The sequence below is a fragment of the Melanostigma gelatinosum genome (genome assembly GCF_949748355.1).
Source record: "Melanostigma gelatinosum genome assembly, chromosome: 6".
In the NCBI taxonomy this organism is placed as follows: domain Eukaryota; kingdom Metazoa; phylum Chordata; class Actinopteri; order Perciformes; family Zoarcidae; genus Melanostigma; species Melanostigma gelatinosum.
The window spans coordinates 279331-300000 of record NC_136639.1 but is presented as its reverse complement, the minus strand read 5'-3'; the positions used below and the strand labels follow the sequence as shown (position 1 = coordinate 300000).

The 20670-nt window shown below is 48.0% G+C and overlaps 1 protein-coding gene across 1 annotated transcript in view; it reads right to left on the bottom strand.

The window, feature by feature from the left end:
• dab2ipa (DAB2 interacting protein a) overlaps positions 1-20670 on the bottom strand; it is a 55991-nt gene that overhangs the window by 8025 nt on the left and 27296 nt on the right. Inside the window, exons 8-14 of the mRNA XM_079270614.1 lie at positions 8215-8451; positions 7504-7693; positions 6979-7214; positions 5830-5921; positions 5289-5750; positions 4211-4482; positions 4019-4132 (exon numbers count right to left, since the gene is read on the bottom strand). Of these exons, the coding sequence (XP_079126740.1) occupies positions 4019-4132; positions 4211-4482; positions 5289-5750; positions 5830-5921; positions 6979-7214; positions 7504-7693; positions 8215-8451 (1603 nt within the window). The remainder of the gene's footprint in view (positions 1-4018; positions 4133-4210; positions 4483-5288; positions 5751-5829; positions 5922-6978; positions 7215-7503; positions 7694-8214; positions 8452-20670) is intronic.

Here is a 20670-nt window from a genome sequence, read left to right as displayed (position 1 = left end):
CGCACACACGCATGCACGCACGCACGCGCGCACGCGCACACACGCACGCACGCACGCACACACGCACGCACGCACGCACACACGCATGCACGCACACCCACACACGCACGCACGCACACACACGCACGCACACACACCCACACACACACGCACACACGCACGCAGTTTCAGATATTATTTGACTCGATCATTATTATTAGAACTTACACACAGTTACCTGTTAGCATCCAGGCAGCCAGCTACAGATGAAAAATAGCCTTTTGGCTAACTCTGGCACATTTGCAGAAATGCTTTTATTAATGTGCACTGTCCCGTTCAAATAAACCAATAAGGAAGGCGGAGGAAGGAAATGTACTTCATTCATTTTCATTCAATGTGTCTGTGGCAGCAGCAAACAGGGTTACACAACAAAATAAAATATTGGGTATGGAAAATGCACAATATATACAATATAATAAAATAACAGAGCAGGACCTATTACATTTAAGAAAACAAAGTCATACAAATGCACAGTATATACACTGAATATAATTGTATTAAGTTAACTAAGTAGTGCACAAGATCAACAACAGTGTATCAGTGTTACAGTCTTGTATTTGACTTGGCCCGAGGTGATTTATTATAAAGTCTAATGGCAGAGGGCAGGAATGTTTTTATGAATCTGTCCTTGTGACAGCGGAGCTGCATCAGTCTGTTGGAGAAAGTGCTCCTCTGTCCCTGCAGGAGGTGGTGGAGAGGGTGGTCCGGGTTATCCAGTATGGATCATAGTTTCTTCAGTGTCCTCTCCACCACCTCTTCCAGATTGTCTTGTTTGCAGCCAATGATGGAGCCGGCCTTCTTAACCAGTTTGTTCAGTCTGTTGGTGTCTCCGGCTCCAATGCTGCTCCCCCAGCAGACTACAGGAGTCCAGTGCACTGACCACAACAGACTGTAGAACATCTCCAGCATCCTGCTGCACACGTTGAAGGATCGAAGTTTCCTCAAGAAGAAGAGTCGACTTCTCCCCTTCTTGTACACAGCGTTGATGTTGTTCTTCCAGTTCAGTCTGCTGTCGATGGAGACACCAGGTACTTGTCCTCCTCCACCATGTCCACATCCTCTCCCAGAACTCTCAGCGGTTGTGGAGTCGTCGTCTTCCTCCTGAAGTCGACCACCATCTCTCTGGTCTTGGCCACGTTCAGACGCAGGTGATTTCTACCGGCCCACTCCACAAAGTCCTCCACTACTGCCCTGTACTCCTCCTCCCGTCCGTCCCTTACACACCGACCACTGCAGAGTCATCAGAGAACTTCTGCAGATGCATGACACAGAGTTGTACTGGAAGTCTACAAGGTGAACAGGAAGGGAGACAGAACAGTTCCCTGTGGGGCTCCAGTATCACTGACCACCGTATCAGACAGCACACGGCCCAGTGGGACAAACTGTGGTCTGCTGTGAGGTAGTCAGTGATCCAGGAGACGGTGGACGCGTTCACCACCCGCAGCTTCTCACTCAGCACCACTGGTTGGATGGTGTTGAATGCACTGAAGTCAAAGGAAGTGATTCTCACAGAGCCACCGGTTCATCCAGGTGCGACTGAGCTCGTTGCAGCAGGTAGATGATGGCGTCGTCCACCCCCACATGAGGCTGATATGCAAACTGCAGAGGGTCCAGTGAGGATTTCACCTACGGCCGGCGGTGATTATTAGATAAAATAGATTATATACTTTATTCATCCCCAAGGGGAAATTTGTCTGTGGCAGCATCAAATGATGTTACACAATAAAATAAAAATATTAAGTATGGAAAATACACAATATATACAATACAATAAAATCGGGGAAATTGGAGAACTCAAACGACTGTGGGGGGCGGTTGGGGAACTCAAAGAGTGTTGGGGTATTGGGGAACTCAAACAAGTGTTCGGGTGTTGAGGAACTCAAATGAGTGTTGGGGCATTGGGGAACTCAAACGAGTGTTGGGGCATTGGGGAACTCAAACGAGTGTTGGGGTGTTGGGGAACTCAAATGAGTGTTGGGGTATTGGGGAAGTCAAATGAGTGTTGGGGTGTTGGGGAACTCAAATGAGTGTTGGGGCATTGGAGAACTCTAATGAGTGTTGGGGTGTTGGGGAACTCAAACAAGTGTTGGGGTGTTGGGGAACTCAAATGAGTGTTGGGGCGTTGGGGAACTCTAATGAGTGTTGGGGTGTTGGGGAACTCTAATGAGTGTTGGGGTGTTGGGGAACTCAAACAAGTGTTGGGGTGTTGGGGAACTCTAATGAGTGTTGGGGCGTTGGGGAACTCTAATGAGTGTTGGGGTGTTGGGGAACTCAAACGAGTGTTGGGGTGTTGGGGAACTCTAATGAGTATTGGGGTGTTGGGGAACTCAAACGAGTGTTGGGGTGTTGGGGAACTCTAATGAGTGTTGGGGTGTTGGGGAACTCAAACAAGTGTTGGGGTGTTGGGGAACTCTAATGAGTGTTGGGGCGTTGGGGAACTCTAATGAGTGTTGGGGTGTTGGGGAACTCAAACGAGTGTTGGGGTGTTGGGGAACTCTAATGAGTATTGGGGTGTTGGGGAACTCAAACGAGTGTTGGGGTGTTGGGGAACTCTAATGAGTATTGGGGTGTTGGGGAACTCAAACGAGTGTTGGGGTGTTGGGGAACTCTAATGAGTATTGGGGTGTTGGGGAACTCAAACGAGTGTTGGGGTGTTGGGGAACTCTAATGAGTATTGGGGTGTTGGGGAACTCAAATGAGTGTTGGGGCGTTGGGGAACTCAAATGAGTGTTGGGGCGTTGGGGAACTCTAATGAGTGTTGGGGTACTCAAACGAGTGTTGGGGTGTTGGGGAACTCAAACGAGTGTTGGGGCGTTGGGGAACTCTAATGAGTGTTGGGGTACTCAAACGAGTGTTGGGGCGTTGGGGAACTCAAATGAGTGTTGGGGCGTTGGGGAACTCTAATGAGTGTTGGGGTACTCAAACGAGTATTGGGGTGTTGGGGAACTCAAACGAGTGTTGGGGTGTTGGGGAACTCTAATGAGTATTGGGGTGTTGGGGAACTCAAACGAGTGTTGGGGTGTTGGGGAACTCTAATGAGTATTGGGGTGTTGGGGAACTCAAACGAGTGTTGGGGTGTTGGGGAACTCTAATGAGTATTGGGGTGTTGGGGAACTCAAATGAGTGTTGGGGCGTTGCGGAACTCAAATGAGTGTTGGGGCGTTGGGGAACTCTAATGAGTGTTGGGGTACTCAAACGAGTGTTGGGGTGTTGGGGAACTCAAACGAGTGTTGGGGCGTTGGGGAACTCTAATGAGTAATGAATAATAAACTTTAAAGAGCAGCTGTCTGCATGTGTAATGTGATTATAGCTGATATCAAACCTTCACTGTTCACTCTGAATGTGGAATAGCACTTTGACTATTGACATTGTGAGTGAATATTAATTATGAGACTTATGCCCCTGATGTTCTCAGGGTGGAGCCCTATTATTATTAATAATTGTGAATAATCTTACTGACATTAATAATTCTATTGATGTCAATAATTTAGTTTTTCATATTTTATGACAACTCAATAAGGCTCATTTACGTTCCTAACACCCAGCAAGACCAGTATGACCAGTAAGACCAGTATAACTAGTATAACCTGTAGGACCAGTAGAACCAGCAGAAATAGTTGAACCAGTAGAACCAGTAAGACCAGTAAGGCCAGTAGAACCAGTAGGACCTGTAGAACCAGTGAGACCAGTAGGACCAGTACGACCAGTTGAACTAGTAGAACCAGTAGGCCCTGTAGAACCAGTGAGACCAGTACGACCAGTTGAACTAGTAGAACAAGTAGGACCTGTAGAACCAGTGAGACCAGTAGGACCAGTACGACCAGTTGAACTAGTAGAACCAGTAGGTCCTGTAGAACCAGTGAGACCAGTACGACCAGTTGAACTAGTAGAACAAGTAGGACCTGTAGAACCAGTGAGACCAGTAGGACCAGTACGACCAGTTGAACTAGTAGAACCAGTAGGACCTGTAGTCTCTTACCTTCTCTATGAGGGCGTCGTCATGGCGGTCTTCCTCCGTCTCTCCGTAGGATGATGCAGAGTTCATGTTGAGCAGCCAGGCGGCCGTCCGGTCCAACGCACAGGGAGACTGAGCCTATACACACAGACACACACACACACACTGTTACTGCACGTCAAAGGTCAGAACGGGTCACCATGGTTAAGGCGTTACCTTAGCGGCAGGTCTTTGTTTCTCGGGACTGTCTCCTTTAGACGACGACGACGTCTGTCTGAGGCGCGACTGGCCGCTGCTTGGCCAATCAGGACTCGATGACATCATGCTGCCGGAGGCGGGGCGAGTAGGGTAGGTGGGGCCTCCGCTGCCACTAAGCATGCTGGGAGGAGTGCGACCTCGAGGAGGTCCAGGAGGAGCAGAGGAGGGAGGAGGAGGCTGGTCGATGCGTCTCTGAGGACCTGAGGTCTGACGAGAGGGGGCGGAGCTACCTGAGGGGGAGGAGCAACAACAGTGGCATCATCAGGAAAGCTGAACATGTATATATCATTATATATATATACAGTATATATACATATATACTGTATATATATACAGTATATATGTATAGATACAGTATATATGTATTTATACAGTATATATATATGTATATTAGGGGTGTAACGGTTCACAAAGTTCACGGTTGGGTACGATACAGTGGAGCCACGGTTCGGTACGTTTCGGTACAGTAGAAAACTATAAATGCAGAGAAATGTACTTGATTTTAAATATATTTATTCATTACAACTAACATCATAAAGTTATTCTTTGACTTTGAACAATGATGGAACTATACCTGAGTGACTCATCTTCTGGGGTGTCTTCTTAGCGACACATAAGCATAAAAAACAAAAACTGCTCCTTAATGTTATGTAGTATTGTTACTTACATCTTGCAAAAGAGATGTTTAATCTCAATGGGACTACCTGCTTAAATAAAGGTTTAAAAAAAAAAACGTGTTTCAAACGTATTGTTCGGTTCGTCATGCGTACCGAACCGTTAAATACGAATACGCCTAGTGTTACACCCCTAATATATATAAATACATATACACTGTATATATACATATATAGTATGTCTATATACATGCTATATATGTATATATATATATATAGATATACAAACGTGGACGAAGCTGATTTGAGAACCAGCTGGAGAAACAGGAGGAACTGAACAACAGAGATAAGGTCACATGATGAGATCACATGATGAGGTCACATGATCAGGTGATCTCAGTGGATCCTGGTGGTGGTCTTACCTGTGAGGGTCTCAGACAGAGCTCGTCTTGAGTAATCCTCTCCACTGCTGCTGCTGGACATGGCCGACATGGCCGACACCCCCCCCCCTCTCTCCCCCCCCGCCAGCCCCACAGACATCTGGGTAAGAAATGCCGGTTTGGTTGCCATGACGTTTTCTGTCCCCTGCGACCCCCCTGAGCCGTCCGAGGGCGTGGCGTCCGTCGGTTGTCGCGGCGACGTGGCGGTCATGTGATACACGGGGTTCTGGAAGGAGAGGGGGAGGAGCCCCGTCCTGCGCTGCCATTGACAGTCGTCAAGGCCGTCGCTGGGGGAGGAGTCCTGCAGGTCGACCAGAGACAGGCTGCGGCTCTCATTGGTCAGATCGGGCCCCTCCCTCTGGCCCCTGTTGGTCATTTCAAAACCCGCTTCATTCTCATTGGGCTCAGAGTACGAAGAACTCGCCGCCGGAGAACCCTGCACACCTACAGAAAGTGACATCAGAGGTCAGACTGAGGTCAAAGGTCACACACTGAGGTCAGCTCTAAGAAGGTTAAAGGTCACCTGAAGCCGGCTGCAGACTGGATCCTTTAGTGACGAAGAACAAGTCTTTGTTCTCTGGAGTCGGAGATGGAAGTCTGGTGAAGTCCACCAAACTATACACACATTATTGCAGTTATTACAGTGTGTTACAACAGTGTTATTACAATGTGTTACTACAGTGTGTCATTACAGTGTGTTACATTACATTATATTCCAGTCATGTAGCAGACGCTTTCATCCAAACGAACTTACAATAAGTGTGTTCAACATATTCAAGAGAACTACTCGTCACCAGAAGTCATAAGTGCATCTCCTCTAAACAAGGGTTAGGGTTAAAGGGTTTTTTTTTTGTTGGTTTTTTTAAGTTAGAATTGATATTAAAAATATCCCCATAGTCGAAATTATGAGATAGAAAGTCGAAGTTATGAGACAGAAAGTCATAATTATGATAGAAAGTCATAATTCCGAGATAGAAAGTCAAAACTATGATAGAAAGACATAATGATGATACTTAAACACAGAAGCAGCTCTTTGGCTGGTTACTGTACATTTGACATGGAAATGTATTGTGAGTACATTGACGACTACTTTAAACGTGGCTTTAAAAACACATGAAATACTTCATGTCGGATTGTGCAAACGCACCCCTGAAAGGATTTTAAGCATTGAACAAAGTTAATGTAATAACATGTGTTTGATTTTTGTCTTTGCTATTTTCTTTGATAGTTTGATCTTTGATAGAGTCATGTGGGTTCCTTAACCCTAAATTAAAAGGATTTAAGTTATAAAAACAGAAATGTGCTTCAATATATGTTTACATTTATATAACTACATGTACAATATTTTTACAGTTGAATAAACAATAATCTAATGCAGAGACAGTTATTTACCAATATGTTAGGAGAAGTTACATTTACACAGTCTTACAGTTACAACCGGCCCTTTGAGGCGACCGTGATGCTGATGTGGCCCGGAGTGAAAATGAGTTTGAGACCCCTGCTATAGTGTGTTACTACACTGTGTTATTACAGTGTGTTACTACAGTGTCTTATTACATTATTATTGTGTGATTGTGTGACTTTGGTGAATCATGATGTTGTGCGTTGTCTATAGACGTATTTGATATGAACCGAGCTAAATGCTAATGCTAACAGGACACATGATACTAACCCTCCATCCAGTCCGACGTTGCCCTGCAGGCCAATAGAGGGATTACAAGCCGCAAGAGGAGGAGAGAGGGGTGGGGACAGGGGTGCCGGGGACAGAGGGGGCGGGGACACCACACGCTGAGGCTCTGGAGATGACACGGACACGCCCCCGGGATTAACCACGCCCCCGGGGTTAGCCAGAGCCGCTGACACTTCTCTGATTATCCGAGGTAGAGGGCCGAGCTTCGACAGGCTCGACTGGAGAGAGACAGACAGGTACGGAAGAGACAGATGTCAGATTGTCACCACTCTCTGGTCTGCCCCCTAAATATAAAGCTATAGCCAGCAGGGGGTTAGTTTATCTGACCATAAAGTCTGGAAACCGCTAGCCTGACTCTGTCTGAAGGTAAAAACATCCACCTGTCAGCTCCTCTAAAGCTCACTGATTCACATGTTGTATCTGTTTGGTTTCATCGAAACAGAAAGGGAAATATGAAAAGAACTGGTAAGGTAAAAAAGTCCTGGGTCACCTGATCAGGTGTGTTACCTGATCCAGCTCGGTCAGCAGGGTGTGCAGGCTGGACAGCTCTCGGCCGAGGTCGATGTATCCGTCGAAGCCGGCGGTGTGGTTCAGTCCGTCAGGGTTTGAGATCTCCTGCAGGAAACGCTGCATGCTGCTCCACTGACGCTCCACAAAGTCATTCATAAACAGCATGTACTCCTCTTTAGTCCCGAACCTGCAGCCACAGGTAAGCAGTAACACGTACAGGTAACATGTACAGCTAAACATACAGGTAACACGTACAGGTAACATGTACAGGTACACATACAGGTAACACGTACAGCTAAACATACAGGTAACATGTACAGGTACACATACAGGTAACATGTACAGGTACACGTACAAGTAATATGTACATGTACACATACAGGTAACACGTACAGCTAAACATACAGGTAACATGTACAGGTACACATACAGGTAACATGTACAGGTACACGTACAAGTAATATGTACATGTACACATACAGGTAACACGTACAGGTAACATATACAGGTAACACATACAGGTACACATCCCTTTCACAGTTAAAAGTACACATGCACCTGCAATTACAATTACAGGTATTCGAGTAAATAGGTAAATAAAGAATACAGGTATTCACCGACAGGTCAAAGTATTTCACAAAAATCACACTCAAGGTTCATTCACAGTAAAAGCACCCAAGCCTCATCAAAATAAAAGCCCAGACTTACTTGCTGAAGTTGGCGAGGTTCTGGATGACTTTGGCGATGAGGGTCAGAGTTCTAGCAGATCGTTCGTCGGGGAATTCCTGCATCAGGTCGAACAGTGACGGCGACATCACCGCCGGACACAGGAAGCGAAGGAACAACGAGGCGCTGATGAGACGCTCGCTGATGTCTGGTCGACCTCGATTACTGCACTCCTGACGCCATGGGGCAAAAACCTCCTTCAGCTCCCGGGGGAAGACCCTGAGGTAGTTAAATGGATAGTTAAAGGGGTAGCTAAAGGAGTAGTTAAAGGGGTAGCTGAAGGAGTAGTTAAAGGGGGAGTTAAAGGGGAAGTTAAAGGAGTAGTTAAATGAGGAGTTGAAGGGGTAGTTAAAGGAGTAGTTAAATGGGTAGTTAAAGGAGTAGTTAAAATGGTAGTTAGAGGGGACGTTAAAGGAGTAGTTAAAGGGGTAGTTAAAATGGGAGTTAAAATGGGTAGTTAAAGGAGTAGTTGAAGGGGTAGTTAAAGGAGTATTTAAAGGGAAAGTTAAAGGGGTAGTTAAATGAGTAATTAAAGGAGAAGTTAAAGGAGTAGTTAAAGGAGTGGTTAAAGGGGTAGTTAAATGAGTAGTTAAAGGGGCAGTTAAAGGAGTAGTTAAAGGAGAATTTAAATGGGTAGTTAAAGGAGAAGTTAAAGGAGTAGTTAAAGGGGTAGTTAAAGGAGTATTTAAAGGGAATGTTAAAGGAGTAGTTAAATGTGTAGTTAAAGGGGTAGTTAAATGAGTAATTAAAGGAGTAGTTAAAGGAGTAGTTAAAGGGGTAGTTAGAGTAGTTAAAGGGGTAGTTAAAGGAGTAGTTAAAGGGAATGTTAAAGGAGTCGTTAAAGGAGTCATCAAAGGAGTCGTTAAAGGAGTCAGCAAATGAGTCGTGAAAGGGTTAGTTAGAGTAGTTAAAGGGGTAGTTAAAGGAGTAGTTCAATGAGTTGTTAAAGGGGGAGTTAAAGGAGTAGTTAAAGGAGTAGTTGAAGGGTACATCATATCATACAAAGTGTGTGTTTTCACTGTGTAAAGGTTTGTACAGGGTGAATACAGTGTAAGTCCAGTGTGTGTACAGTATGTTCATTGTGTAGAGTGGCCTGTACAGTGTGTGTACAGTGTGAGTACAGTCTCCAACCTCATCATCAGGGACCGCCTTCGCCTCCGATCTCCCACTTTCCCCACCCTTCCTAGACGAGGAGTCTTTACCTCCCTCCCCAGCACCTACTTCGGGTCCATACTTTGGATCGCAATCCTCTCTCACACTCTCCCCATCGTCCCCCCACCTGGAGTTCACTGACAACATAAAAAAGCTGGTCACTGCTGGAACCAAACACACACCTCTTCACACTCCCCGACGGCTCTACAACCGTCCTCTGTCTCCCCTACCTGATGGAGGAAATAATTGATATCTTCTGGGTCCAGGCTACAAGGCTAATGACACCAATGACTCTCTCCAGGAAAAGTCGGGGCCCTGTATGCAGCTAGCCGTTTCAATTCCTGTCTTGCAAGTTTATAGAAAAAGAAAGGTGAGGCTGCGAAGAAACAAGAGTAAACATGCAAACTTATCAAACTTAGCATACATTCCTCGTCAGCCTGTCCAAATAAATTGGGCAAAGAAAGCTTTAACCACATTAAACTTAGCTTTATTAAATGTCAGGTCTCTGTCAGGAAAAACATTTTTAATCAATGATTTTATTGTTCGGCACAAACTGGACATTTTGTTTTTAACTGAAACTTGGTTGAATCAAGACAACAGTGCAGCTGTTCTTATTGAATCAACACCTCCCAACTTCAGTTTCATGAGTGAAACAAGAGCGCATAAGAAAGGAGGTGGAGTTGCTGTTTTATTTAATGATTCTCTTCAATGCAAGCAGATGTCCTTTGGTCATTTTACTTCTTTTGAATATGTGGCTCTGAATTCCACTCAAGCTTCATTCCTAAACATTTACAGACCGCCTAAATACTGTGCAACCTTCTCTGATGAGTTTACTGAACTGCTGTCTGTAATCTGTATTGATTTTGACTGTGTTGTTATTGTTGGTGATTTTAATATCCATGTTGATAATCCCCAGGACAGAGAGTCTATAGAACTATGTGGTGTCCTTGATAACTATGATCTGACTCAGCATGTGACAGGACCCACCCACAACAGGGGGTACACTCTGGACCTAATCATCACCAAAGGTGTGTAAATAAAAATATACATTCATTCAATGTTAAACACAGCTTATACGCGGATATGTGAGTTCTAGTACAAGAAGGTCAAAAACGCCAGGTGGGGCACTCTCGCACTCGCCTGAACAAAGTGGAAATTACTAGAACTCTGAAGGATAGCTTTTGCCCCAGTTAAATGTCACATAGTCTTACAGAGAACCAGTCTCAACTGCCTGCTCCATCTTAGAGATAGAAAGAGGCGCCCTTGCATATCTAGCGCCTAGCTTATCTAGTTGGCCGAACATAACAATATGCGGCTGAATCAACATCTCACACACTGACGTTCCAGAGAAGGCGGATCCCGGACGTGAGCCAGTGTGGGCGGAGATGCTCAGTGCTCCATCAGGCTATTTGAATGCTAAAAACAAATCCGCCTCCTACTATTGCTTTGACCAATAGGCTCCAAAAGGAGGACCTAATATATGAACGCATGCGCACTCTGTTTAAGCGCCTTCTAGCTTTTCATTCGCTCCTACAGAGTGAACTTTTTAGGTCCGTGCACGTTTAACTGCTGGACATAATACTTCTGTCACAAATAAACCTTATTGCTTGAATTGAGCTAAACGCCTCGACCTAAGTCTGTTCACCTGAGTTTTCTCCTCAACATGAGATTTATTCTCAACATGGTACCAGAGAATGGCTTTAACGATCAGTAGGAGAGACATCTCGTGACGGACTTTTTCTTCTGTCAACAGACAAAACAACAGGTGTTTTCCCGAGAGGCTGGGGATTCCGGAGGCCTGCCGGAACGATTCTTATCACCTCGGGAAACTGATCAAAGCAGCTGCAATCAAAAGGTAAGCGCAGAGCCTATTTAAATGAAATCTGCAGAATTGTATGTAGGAAAAACCAAATTGAATTGATCAGAAGTACCGGGTGTGAGTATGAATTGCTTTGACTAAATTTTTAAAGATAAATTGACGAAGCATTGTGACAGGATTGTTATGACAGCAGTGGGGGTTTTGTAGCATAGAATGTACATGTGTGTGAGTGGATCTAACAGAAATTAAGGATTGTAAGTTCTATAAACTGGCATCGTGTTCACCGTGTAAGTTTTGATAACTGTTCGGAGGTTACACAGCCGTGGCGAAAGCTTCGGTTCGCTGACCAATGACGGTCTGAAAGACTGAATTCCGGGCCACACTGTTGATTTATGCGAAGTTGCAAGCTGAGATTTGGATCGAGTATATAGAATTGTTGTTGAAATACGCTGATGTGACTGTAGTGTGTCTGGAGACTGCAAAACGCCATTTCCTAGAGGGGACCACATTCATGCAATGTTGTACACTGTAAAACGAAGATCCATCCAGAGAATTTTAATTGAAAAAAATAAATTGAGGAGGTCAAATTGAGGTAATTGATGAGGTTTGTGTACCAGTATTGCAGAAGTGGCAGTGTATGGGTTTGCATGCAGCATAGATGATCTCAGGGAGACATCGATTCAATTGTAGCACAAGAATTCGCCATTTCCTTAGGGACCGTGCTCGCACAAGGCGTACACTGTAAACAATAAGATCAATAGATCTTTCCTGACGAGGTCTGTGTGCGATTATTTGTGGAATCACGGCAGTGTATGGTCGATTGAGTGTTGAGTAATGCCTATTAGGTATTGTCAAGAAGAGTTGACCTCTCAGAGCTGCCACGGTAACATGTCGACACATTCAAGGGAGAGAAGTCAGGCTATAAGAGCGCAAAGCATATATTCAACGTTGGAGTATAATCAAACAGATAACATGAATGAATAATATAACGAAATGTTCTAAATCAATTGTGTAACAAATGTTTAACTGCATAGAAGTGATTTAAACAAATGTAATGAATGTTTCTGTGTGTTCTGTGTGAGGTTGGAGCTGAAATGAAATGTATTGGGCAAGAATGACATTGCTGTAATCAAGACCAGATGTTGGGTGTAGTCAAAGGAAAGTTCTGGAAACTGATGCAATAGTTGAGTCATACCGGCAATGTTCGGCTTAACGCCCTTTCCAGAGGGAGGGGGGATGAGTAATGGACCAAACAGGTGGGGGCTGATCACAGCCCATATGAGGAATATAAGGACATGCTTGCAAAGAGCAAAGCTGGGATTTCATCGCGGATGCCGTACCAAGCGCATCGGAAGAAGATACTAAAGCCTGCAGCTGATGTATTGAGGACTTCGTCTCTGTTCACGGAAAAGAGACCTCTGTTCGTGGACATTGAGATTAAAAGACGAAGGTTCTAACTCTCCCCACCGCTCGCCTCTTAACATCTGGACAACTGAGAAAGCCGCAGCTGCCTGAGAAAGACTTTGTACTGAGTTTTGAGAACAGCTGAACGGGCTCCGTTGCGGAGCGGAAGGATCGAGGGTCAGGCCTGACCTTCGCTCCTAACAACTCCAAAAGAACTCTTTTCATCGCACCATTGGACATCCAGCTCCAACCGAGCCTTCTCGGCGACTAAAACTAATGAGTATAATCGAAGAAGATAATTAAATTGACTAATCATGTGTAGTGACATTTTATGTGAGCTGTAGCTGTAACCCCTGCAAACTAACTAAATATAACCTGCAATAAATATCTAATCTGCATTTAAAGTGAAATCCTCAAGTGCATTAATTTGCCGAAGTAGTAAAGAGTTCCTCGTGACAGTAAAAAGTTAAAGCTATTGTATGTCTAACAACTGAGTTCTGAAAGGTTATCCTAGAGACCGAATCCACTTAACAACCCCTTACGGTTTTAGCAAGAATTAATCCTAGCCGTTAAAACCTAACCTGGCATTTACCAAGAGCGCGGATCCATAAGAGGGAAGCTGCCATAACCGACGCGACTGGTGTGAGCGCCCGGGGCCAGGACTGGTCTCTCGGCCGAGCGCGCTCTGACCGGAGGAAGCAGGGTAGACGTCGGGAGTAACGGCAGTTAGCGGAGCCAGGCGAGTTCCCTCGCAAGAACACCAGCTCGAGAATCTTTTAATAGAGAGCTGAGTTAGTAATTAGCCCCGTATCGGGCCAGAAGTACCCAGGATCTAACACGTGGCGCCCACAACGTGGGGCTCGACGGAAAAGGAGTACGTTGAGTCCAAAAGAAGAACCCCGGCAGCTAAGAGAGGCTGTCGTTCGTGTACGACAAAACCTGAGGTGAGGCGTTGGGGTAGAAAGTAAAGCTGCCCAAGCCTCGAAGAAGTCCGATTGCGAAGACATCCACGAATCGAAGCTGTGTGTGGTATTTACAGGCCAACACAGGAGAATCCGCAGGCGACGGGGAGCATCGACCAGACTCGCCCGACCTGTAGAGGGACCAGAGCCTGATCCCATCCCTTCCTCAACGCGCGACGAGAGGCTTTGGGAGGAAGGCGCCTCGAGACAACAAAGACAAAGACAAAGTCCAAGATGGACGAATCGCCCGGAGGATCCGATGGCGGCGGAGGCGACCCAGCGGTACGAGCCAACGGCCCTGATGGAGGAAGCGCCACCGGACAGCAGAGAGGACCCAACGGCGACGGAGGCAGCCCGCAGACGGAGACGCCTCAGCAGGACGTGCCAGCGCCATCGACCCCGGACCAGGCAGCAGACGACAGCACGGACCAGCAGACGGACGACGCTGAACCACACGGAGCGACATCGGGAGTACCGACACCGATGCCGTATCCAGGGGCCCAACGCAGAAGCGAAGTCCAACATCAGATCATCCTGAATGGCAGAGGATGGGACACCTGGGACAAATCTGTTCAACAACACCTGACCGAGCTGCATGAAGAAGCAGATACGGCGAAGGTGGGGGAAAAAGTAAAAGCAATTTGCAAAGATAAGGGGGGTTATCTTGCTCCCCTTGCCCTTGAGTCGGGACTGGTGGTGGCAGTAGTAGAGTGTGAAGGACCGCCGAAAAGCAAACCGAAGATAACAGAATGGCTACGTTGGTGGCTGGAAGTGATGAAAGTCATAAAAGGAAAAATAGTCACCGTAATCAGCCCGTCAAAAGACTACGACTCAGTCGTAAAGATGCTGGCCGCAGAAATTGTAGCGGGGGCAGTGACTATACAGAAGAATGTAAAGGCCACCCCCCGCTACAGAGAAAGTGAAAAAGAGCGAGAAGCCATAGCGGCATGGATAGCCGGACAACCAAGTTACCACACGGCTCCCCACGAAGATCAGCTCAGCATCCAAGGGACCTCGGTGCACACGGACTCCTCCACGGGGGTGTCCTCGGAATCCGACATAGGGGACAAACAGGATAGCGGCAGCAACGGGGAGATCTCAGAGGAGGACGAACCGAGGGACGACTCAACGCTGGATAGGAGCGCCGAGTACCAACTGCTCCCGCCCTCCATGCAATCCGGGACTCCCGCTGCCGCGGCAGTAAAAAAGGTCCTGCGGGACTACAACGGCCCAGAGCCGAGGCGGCCCCAGAAAGCTAGGGGTAAGACCAGACACGTTCACTCCCCGAACCCAGAAGACCATCTTCAAAAGTTGAAAAAGATGCCCGAGGGGACCAAAAAATATGCGAACCAGACAGGGTTAACTGCATATAACCACTTCGGAGAGCCTTGGGACATAGACAGCCATGGACTGGTTGTCTTAACCAACTCACATCTAAAGCCTCATATCTCCCGGTTCAGAAAGAATCTGGTAAGAGAGGCAGGCAGCCTCTACAAAGAAGAACTTGAGGTGCGCCTCCCGGGATGCAGACAAAGACAGGAGGAGGTGGTGGTTACGAGCGGCGGAGAATCAAGACATTATGCGGTGCTACACGTACCGATCGAAGGATATGAGGATGGCGAAGATCAAGACGCCTATCGGGACAGCATAGAGGAGGCATTAGAAAAAGGTGTCACCCGAGCAAGTGAATTGTCCTTCAAAAGAGTCGTTATATGTAACGACGGCGCCAGGTCCGGCAACCTACCATGGGAGGTAGCAGAAGAAGCGGCAATGAGGATTCTGCACCTCCTGATGAACGCTCCTCACGGGTGGAACAAAATCCGCGAGTTGGTGATAGTCACCTCGGTGGCCCAATACCAAGAGAGAAAAGAGAGAATACTGAGACCCCTCTTCAAAACGGAGGGGCCAAACAACTGGAGGGCAGGACCGCCGGAATACAAGGACGAGAACGCCCCAGTTGCGAAAGCAGTTCTGCCACGGCTCCCGCAATCAGTAAGATTGAAGAGAGAAACCAGGACCGAGCAGAGGAGCTACGAGGAATCAACACCCGGTCCCTCAGGACGGGAGGAGCGACGTCCACAGGTCAGCTCAAGCCAGGAAAAACCACAAAAGGAAAGAAGAACTCCGATCCCCTCTCCCCGGACAGTAGCGGTGCAGACAGAAGAGGAATCCCCTGAGCCGACCAGACCACCACGAAGGAGCACCAGCCCAGCAGAGTCCGTCGGCATGCAGAGAATGCGCTACTCCGGAGGAGGAGAAGCGCCCATGATAAGGTTCGAAGGTCCCGCCGGGACCAGGGAGAGTCCGAGGACTCCACAGAGAACGCCAGAACCAGTTCAGCCGGCCTCGCCGTCAGCAGAACCAGAACGAGAGGCGCAGGAAGAAGCCGCAGATGTAAGTTCAGATGAAGAAGAAACAGCGCCAAGCCTGACCTCCATCGAATACGATGCTCCGGGAGGAATGACCGACCTGAGAATAGGAAGCAGAAAAGGCAAGAAGAACGCGCTGCCCCTAGTTTCAGTGTGCACGGCTTCGCTGAAATTCCCCCGAGACGATCGTTACGGGCCCATGACCACCAAAGACGGAAGAAAAGCCTATGCTCCAGAGGTCGGTCAAACAAATTATGATGTTCCAGAAATATGGCTGCACGACCTCGAAGGAATGAAAGGAACAATGGTCTACGCGACAAAAAGAGAATGGGCGAATTTTCTAATGACCCCGACCTACGGCTCCCTCGCAACAGCCACGGAGCTGACGGGTAACTTTCGCACAGGCTTTGTGACAATCGTGTACGACGTCATGTTGCGACGCCTGAAGAAAGCAGCCTACAAGCTGGCAGCGGAGGAAGACAAAGCGCGGAGGCAAGACATCTCGGGCAGCGAGGACGAACAGCCACCTCAAGGGCAGGGCCTCGCACGAAGCAGCTGCCCCACCACCGCTGAAGAAAATGACTGCATAACAAAGATGCGGGCTTCCACCCAGAGCTTTGGTGAGTTCAAAAAGATCAAGGCGATGGTGACAAACCGAGACCCAAAAGAATCGGTGCAAGAATACCTGACGCAGAAATGGCTTATGGTAAAAGCTAGCTCCACAAACGATGAGGCGAAAAGATTGTGGCTGGCTCATGTGACGGACCAACCGATGGGTCCCGAAGAAACCGCGGAACAGCACTACCGAAGATTAGTGTTGGAAGACTGCGAAGACGAGGAGTCACACATCGACAAGGCAAGAAAAAGCTTAGACAAAGGGCAAACTCTCACCCAGGCATGGTACGCCTTGCGACAGGCGATTCCGCCGGAAAGAAGTGTGCAAGTCCTTAGGAAGCTGACCAAGGGCCTAATGAATGACATCGATTTTGTGACCCTAAACATCAGCAAAAGTACCACCGAACAAATCCAAGAAACAGTAAGAAAGTGGGATTTGAAGAAAAAACACTTGGAAGAGAAAAGAGAAAAAGGAAACCAGCCGAAGCCGCCGGCTCCCAGGCCCTCGTATGACAACGCAAGGCCCACCGAGGGACCCAGTCCTTCACAGACACAGAGAAGGCAGTCGGGAGGATTCCAGAGGAGTCCACAAAACTACGAGCGTGAGCCAGGATTCCGGAGGGGTTCTCAAGGCTACCAAGGCTACCCGCGAGAGCAAGGACCTCAGCGGGGTCCACAAGGAAGCCAGAGGGAGCAGGGAGCTCCAAGGCAAGAAGGCTTCCAGAGGCAGGGCGTTTACCACAGGGCCCAGCCGGATCAACAACAGGAGGGGCCACGGCCCCCACCAGCCAACAAGAGCGGTTTTCTCTCTTCCGAGGATTACAACAAGCTGACGACAGAACAGAAACAGGCCCTTCGTGCCTCCCGCCTGGAAGCTGGGAGCGAAGGGCAGAGAAAGTAATGGCTAAGCGGGCGCGGGTCACAGTGGATCATGCCTATTGGGTGGGGGACGACATATACACCGACGTGGATGGAATCCCCTATCAGGTAGATACTGGTGCAGAAGTGTCGATGACCCGCAAATGCCTTGAAACAAAAGGACACCTGACTGTTCAACTAGCCGACGGAACCATCAAAAAGATTCCGTTTGGCGTCTGGAAAGGAGTTGTATGGGCTCTAGGACCCTACAATTTAATGACAATAACAGACTTAAAAGAGCTGCATAGCAGCCCAGGCAATCGAACCCCAATACAACAGCGACTCAGAGTCCTCGGGGCAAAACTAATCCAGATGGGATCGTTATCACCGGAGTGGTACAAACCAGTGAACGTTCCAGAAGTGACCAAGCAACAAATCGAAGACAGCGACCTTTCTCCGGAGGGAAAAGAAACGCTAGAAGACATACTTTCCAAAGCCGGAGTGGCTAGGTTCAAAAATGACTGTGGAGACATGGGTGCGAAGTACACCCACACCATAGAAGGGGGTGTACACCCGCCCGTCCGCCAATACCCCCTGAATCCAGGGGCCGTTGCAGAAATGGACCTGATAGTCACGGAGCTCAGCGAACTAGGAGTGGTGCGCGAGGAGCCAAATCCCATCACAAACAGCCCAATACAGGCAGTCAAAAAGCCTGAGTCATCGGGAGGAGGATGGAGACCTGTTATCAACTTCAAGGCCCTCAACCGCAGGACTGTCGCCAACCGCGCCAGCCTGATCAACCCCCAAGGGACGCTGAAGACACTAAGACTAAAGAGGTACAAATCCTGCATAGATCTGGCAAACGGATTTTTCTCGTTGAGGCTAGCTAAAGCCTCCCAAGGCAAGACAGCGTTCACCCACAAAGGTAAAGCGTACGTCTGGGAGCGGCTACCGCAAGGCTACAAAAACTCTCCGAATGTTTTCCAGTCAGCCGTGATGGACATACTCGACGGCCTAGAGACAACAATCTACATCGATGATGTATTCATTGCAGATGACACCGAAGAAGAACATCTGCAAAAATTGAGAAAAGTCGTAGAACGACTAACAGCAGCAGGCTTGAAATTGAATCTGAAAAAATGCCAATTTGGACGATTCCAAGTGAACTACCTGGGATTCCAGGTCTCCAACGACCTGGGACTCTCGGACGGATTCCGGGAAAAAGTGGAGCAGATCGACCCGCCAACCTCGCTGAACGAACTACAGCAGGTGCTGGGGCTCTGCAACTACGTTAGGGACCATGTCCCTAGCTACCAGAAGTATGCAAGACCACTGTATGTAAAACTACGAAAAGAAAAGCCAGAAGACGCCCACAAGAAGTGGGAATGGACCGCAACGGATCAAAACAATTTGGAAAACCTCCAGACAGCCATTAAAGACGCTTTGCGGCTGGAGCCACGAAGCCTTACAACCAAGCTGGTGGCAGAGGTCAGTTGCAACGACGACGACGCAGTGGTAAAAGTGTGCAATGAGGGCGGGGGAATAGTCACTTTGTGGAGCTACACCCTGTCCTCCGTGGAAAAGAAATATCCAGCAGAAGAGAAGGAGTTGGCAGTTCTGGCAAGGTATTGGAGCACCCTGAAAGATCTTGCTCAAGGGCAGGGCATCAGGGTCCTCACGCAAAGCCAGGTCCATCGATTCCTAAGAAAAGCCACGGTAGAGAGCACGAAGGCGACGAACGCGAGGTGGGGACGTTGGGAGGACATCCTACTGGACCCAGACCTCGAAATCGGCCCTGCACAACCCGTGAGTAAGAAAAAGACGACTCAGGCCGAGAAGCCAGCCGAACCGATAGAGTGGACTCTATACACCGACGGCTCGCGAAAAGGACAAGACGACAAAGCCTACTGGGGCTTCATTCTCAAGCACACTGAGAAGGAGCGCTTCAGACAACGAGGCCAAGTCCCCGGCAGTGCCCAGACCGGGGAGGTGACAGCGATACTGGAAGGTTTGCTCGAGTTGGAGCGAAGAAAGGTGAAAAGAGCTAGAGTCATAACTGATAGTTATTACTGTGCTCAGGCCCTTAACGAAGACCTGTCCATATGGGAAGAAAATGGTTTTGAGAGTGCTAAAAACAAGAAAGTAGCTCACGAAAACCTATGGAGAAAAATAGCCGAATTGAGGCTAACAATGGAGCTCGAAGTGGTGCACCAGAGGGCCCACACGCGAGCAGGAACTCATTGGCAAGGAAACGAAGAAGTGGATCGTTTCGTCCAGATGAGACAAATTGTCTTTGTTGGGATCGAGAAGTGGGAAGATTTGCCCAAAGGACGGGTAGTCCCAGAAGAGAACGTGAAGGAGGTGGTGCAAGCAGTGCATGGAGCACTTGGACATGCAGGCACCGTTCCAACACGAAGGGAACTGGAAAAGCAGCGACTCTGGATTCCTGAAAAAGAAGTCCGCAGAATCCTTCAAGACTGTGAGTTGTGTGGTCGATACAACGCAGGAAGGAGAGGACAAAGAGTGGGAGGACTCACCATTAAAAGTACCGTACCCTGGGGTTCTATCTGCATGGATGTGGCAGGACCCTTAGGGGTACCGGGTAAATGTGGAGAAAAGTACCTGTTGGTGCTTGTGGACTCCATGTCAGGGTATGTAACCACAAAAGCTGTAAGAAAAGCTAATGGCAACAGTGTTGTTAGCATGCTGGACCAAGTCTGTGGCTACTTAGGGTTGCCTAAAGAGCTCAGGACCGACAACGGAACGCATTTTCGCAACGCAAAAGTGGACCAGTGGTGCCAACAGCATGGGGTAATGAGGATCTACTCTCCCCCATACACCCCCCAGGCTAACGGGGTGGTGGAAAGGACCATTGGCTTGGTGAAAAGTTGGATTGGGAAAAATGCCAACTCGAGAGAATGGAGCACTAAGACCCTGGAAATCGCAAAAACCCTGAACGACCGCTACCGAAGTGACAGGCCCTCCCCAGCGGAGGAGCTGATGCGCCGCCCCTTCACATCGCAGGAAGTAGGGCGGGGCTCCGAAGATAAAGAGCCCAAGCTTGAGCAAAAAGTGCCACTTCAAGTAGGACAGCGCGTCTGGATCAAGGCTCAGGTCGGTGCTTCTAACTCTGCAGTCAAAGCCAAGTACGATAAATCAGACATAATTGTCAAGATTTTGGACAGTAATACTGTTCAACTCAAGAAGAAAGGAATCCAAGGAGTAGGGCAGCTGAAGCCAGTTCCGTACTAGGAGAAAA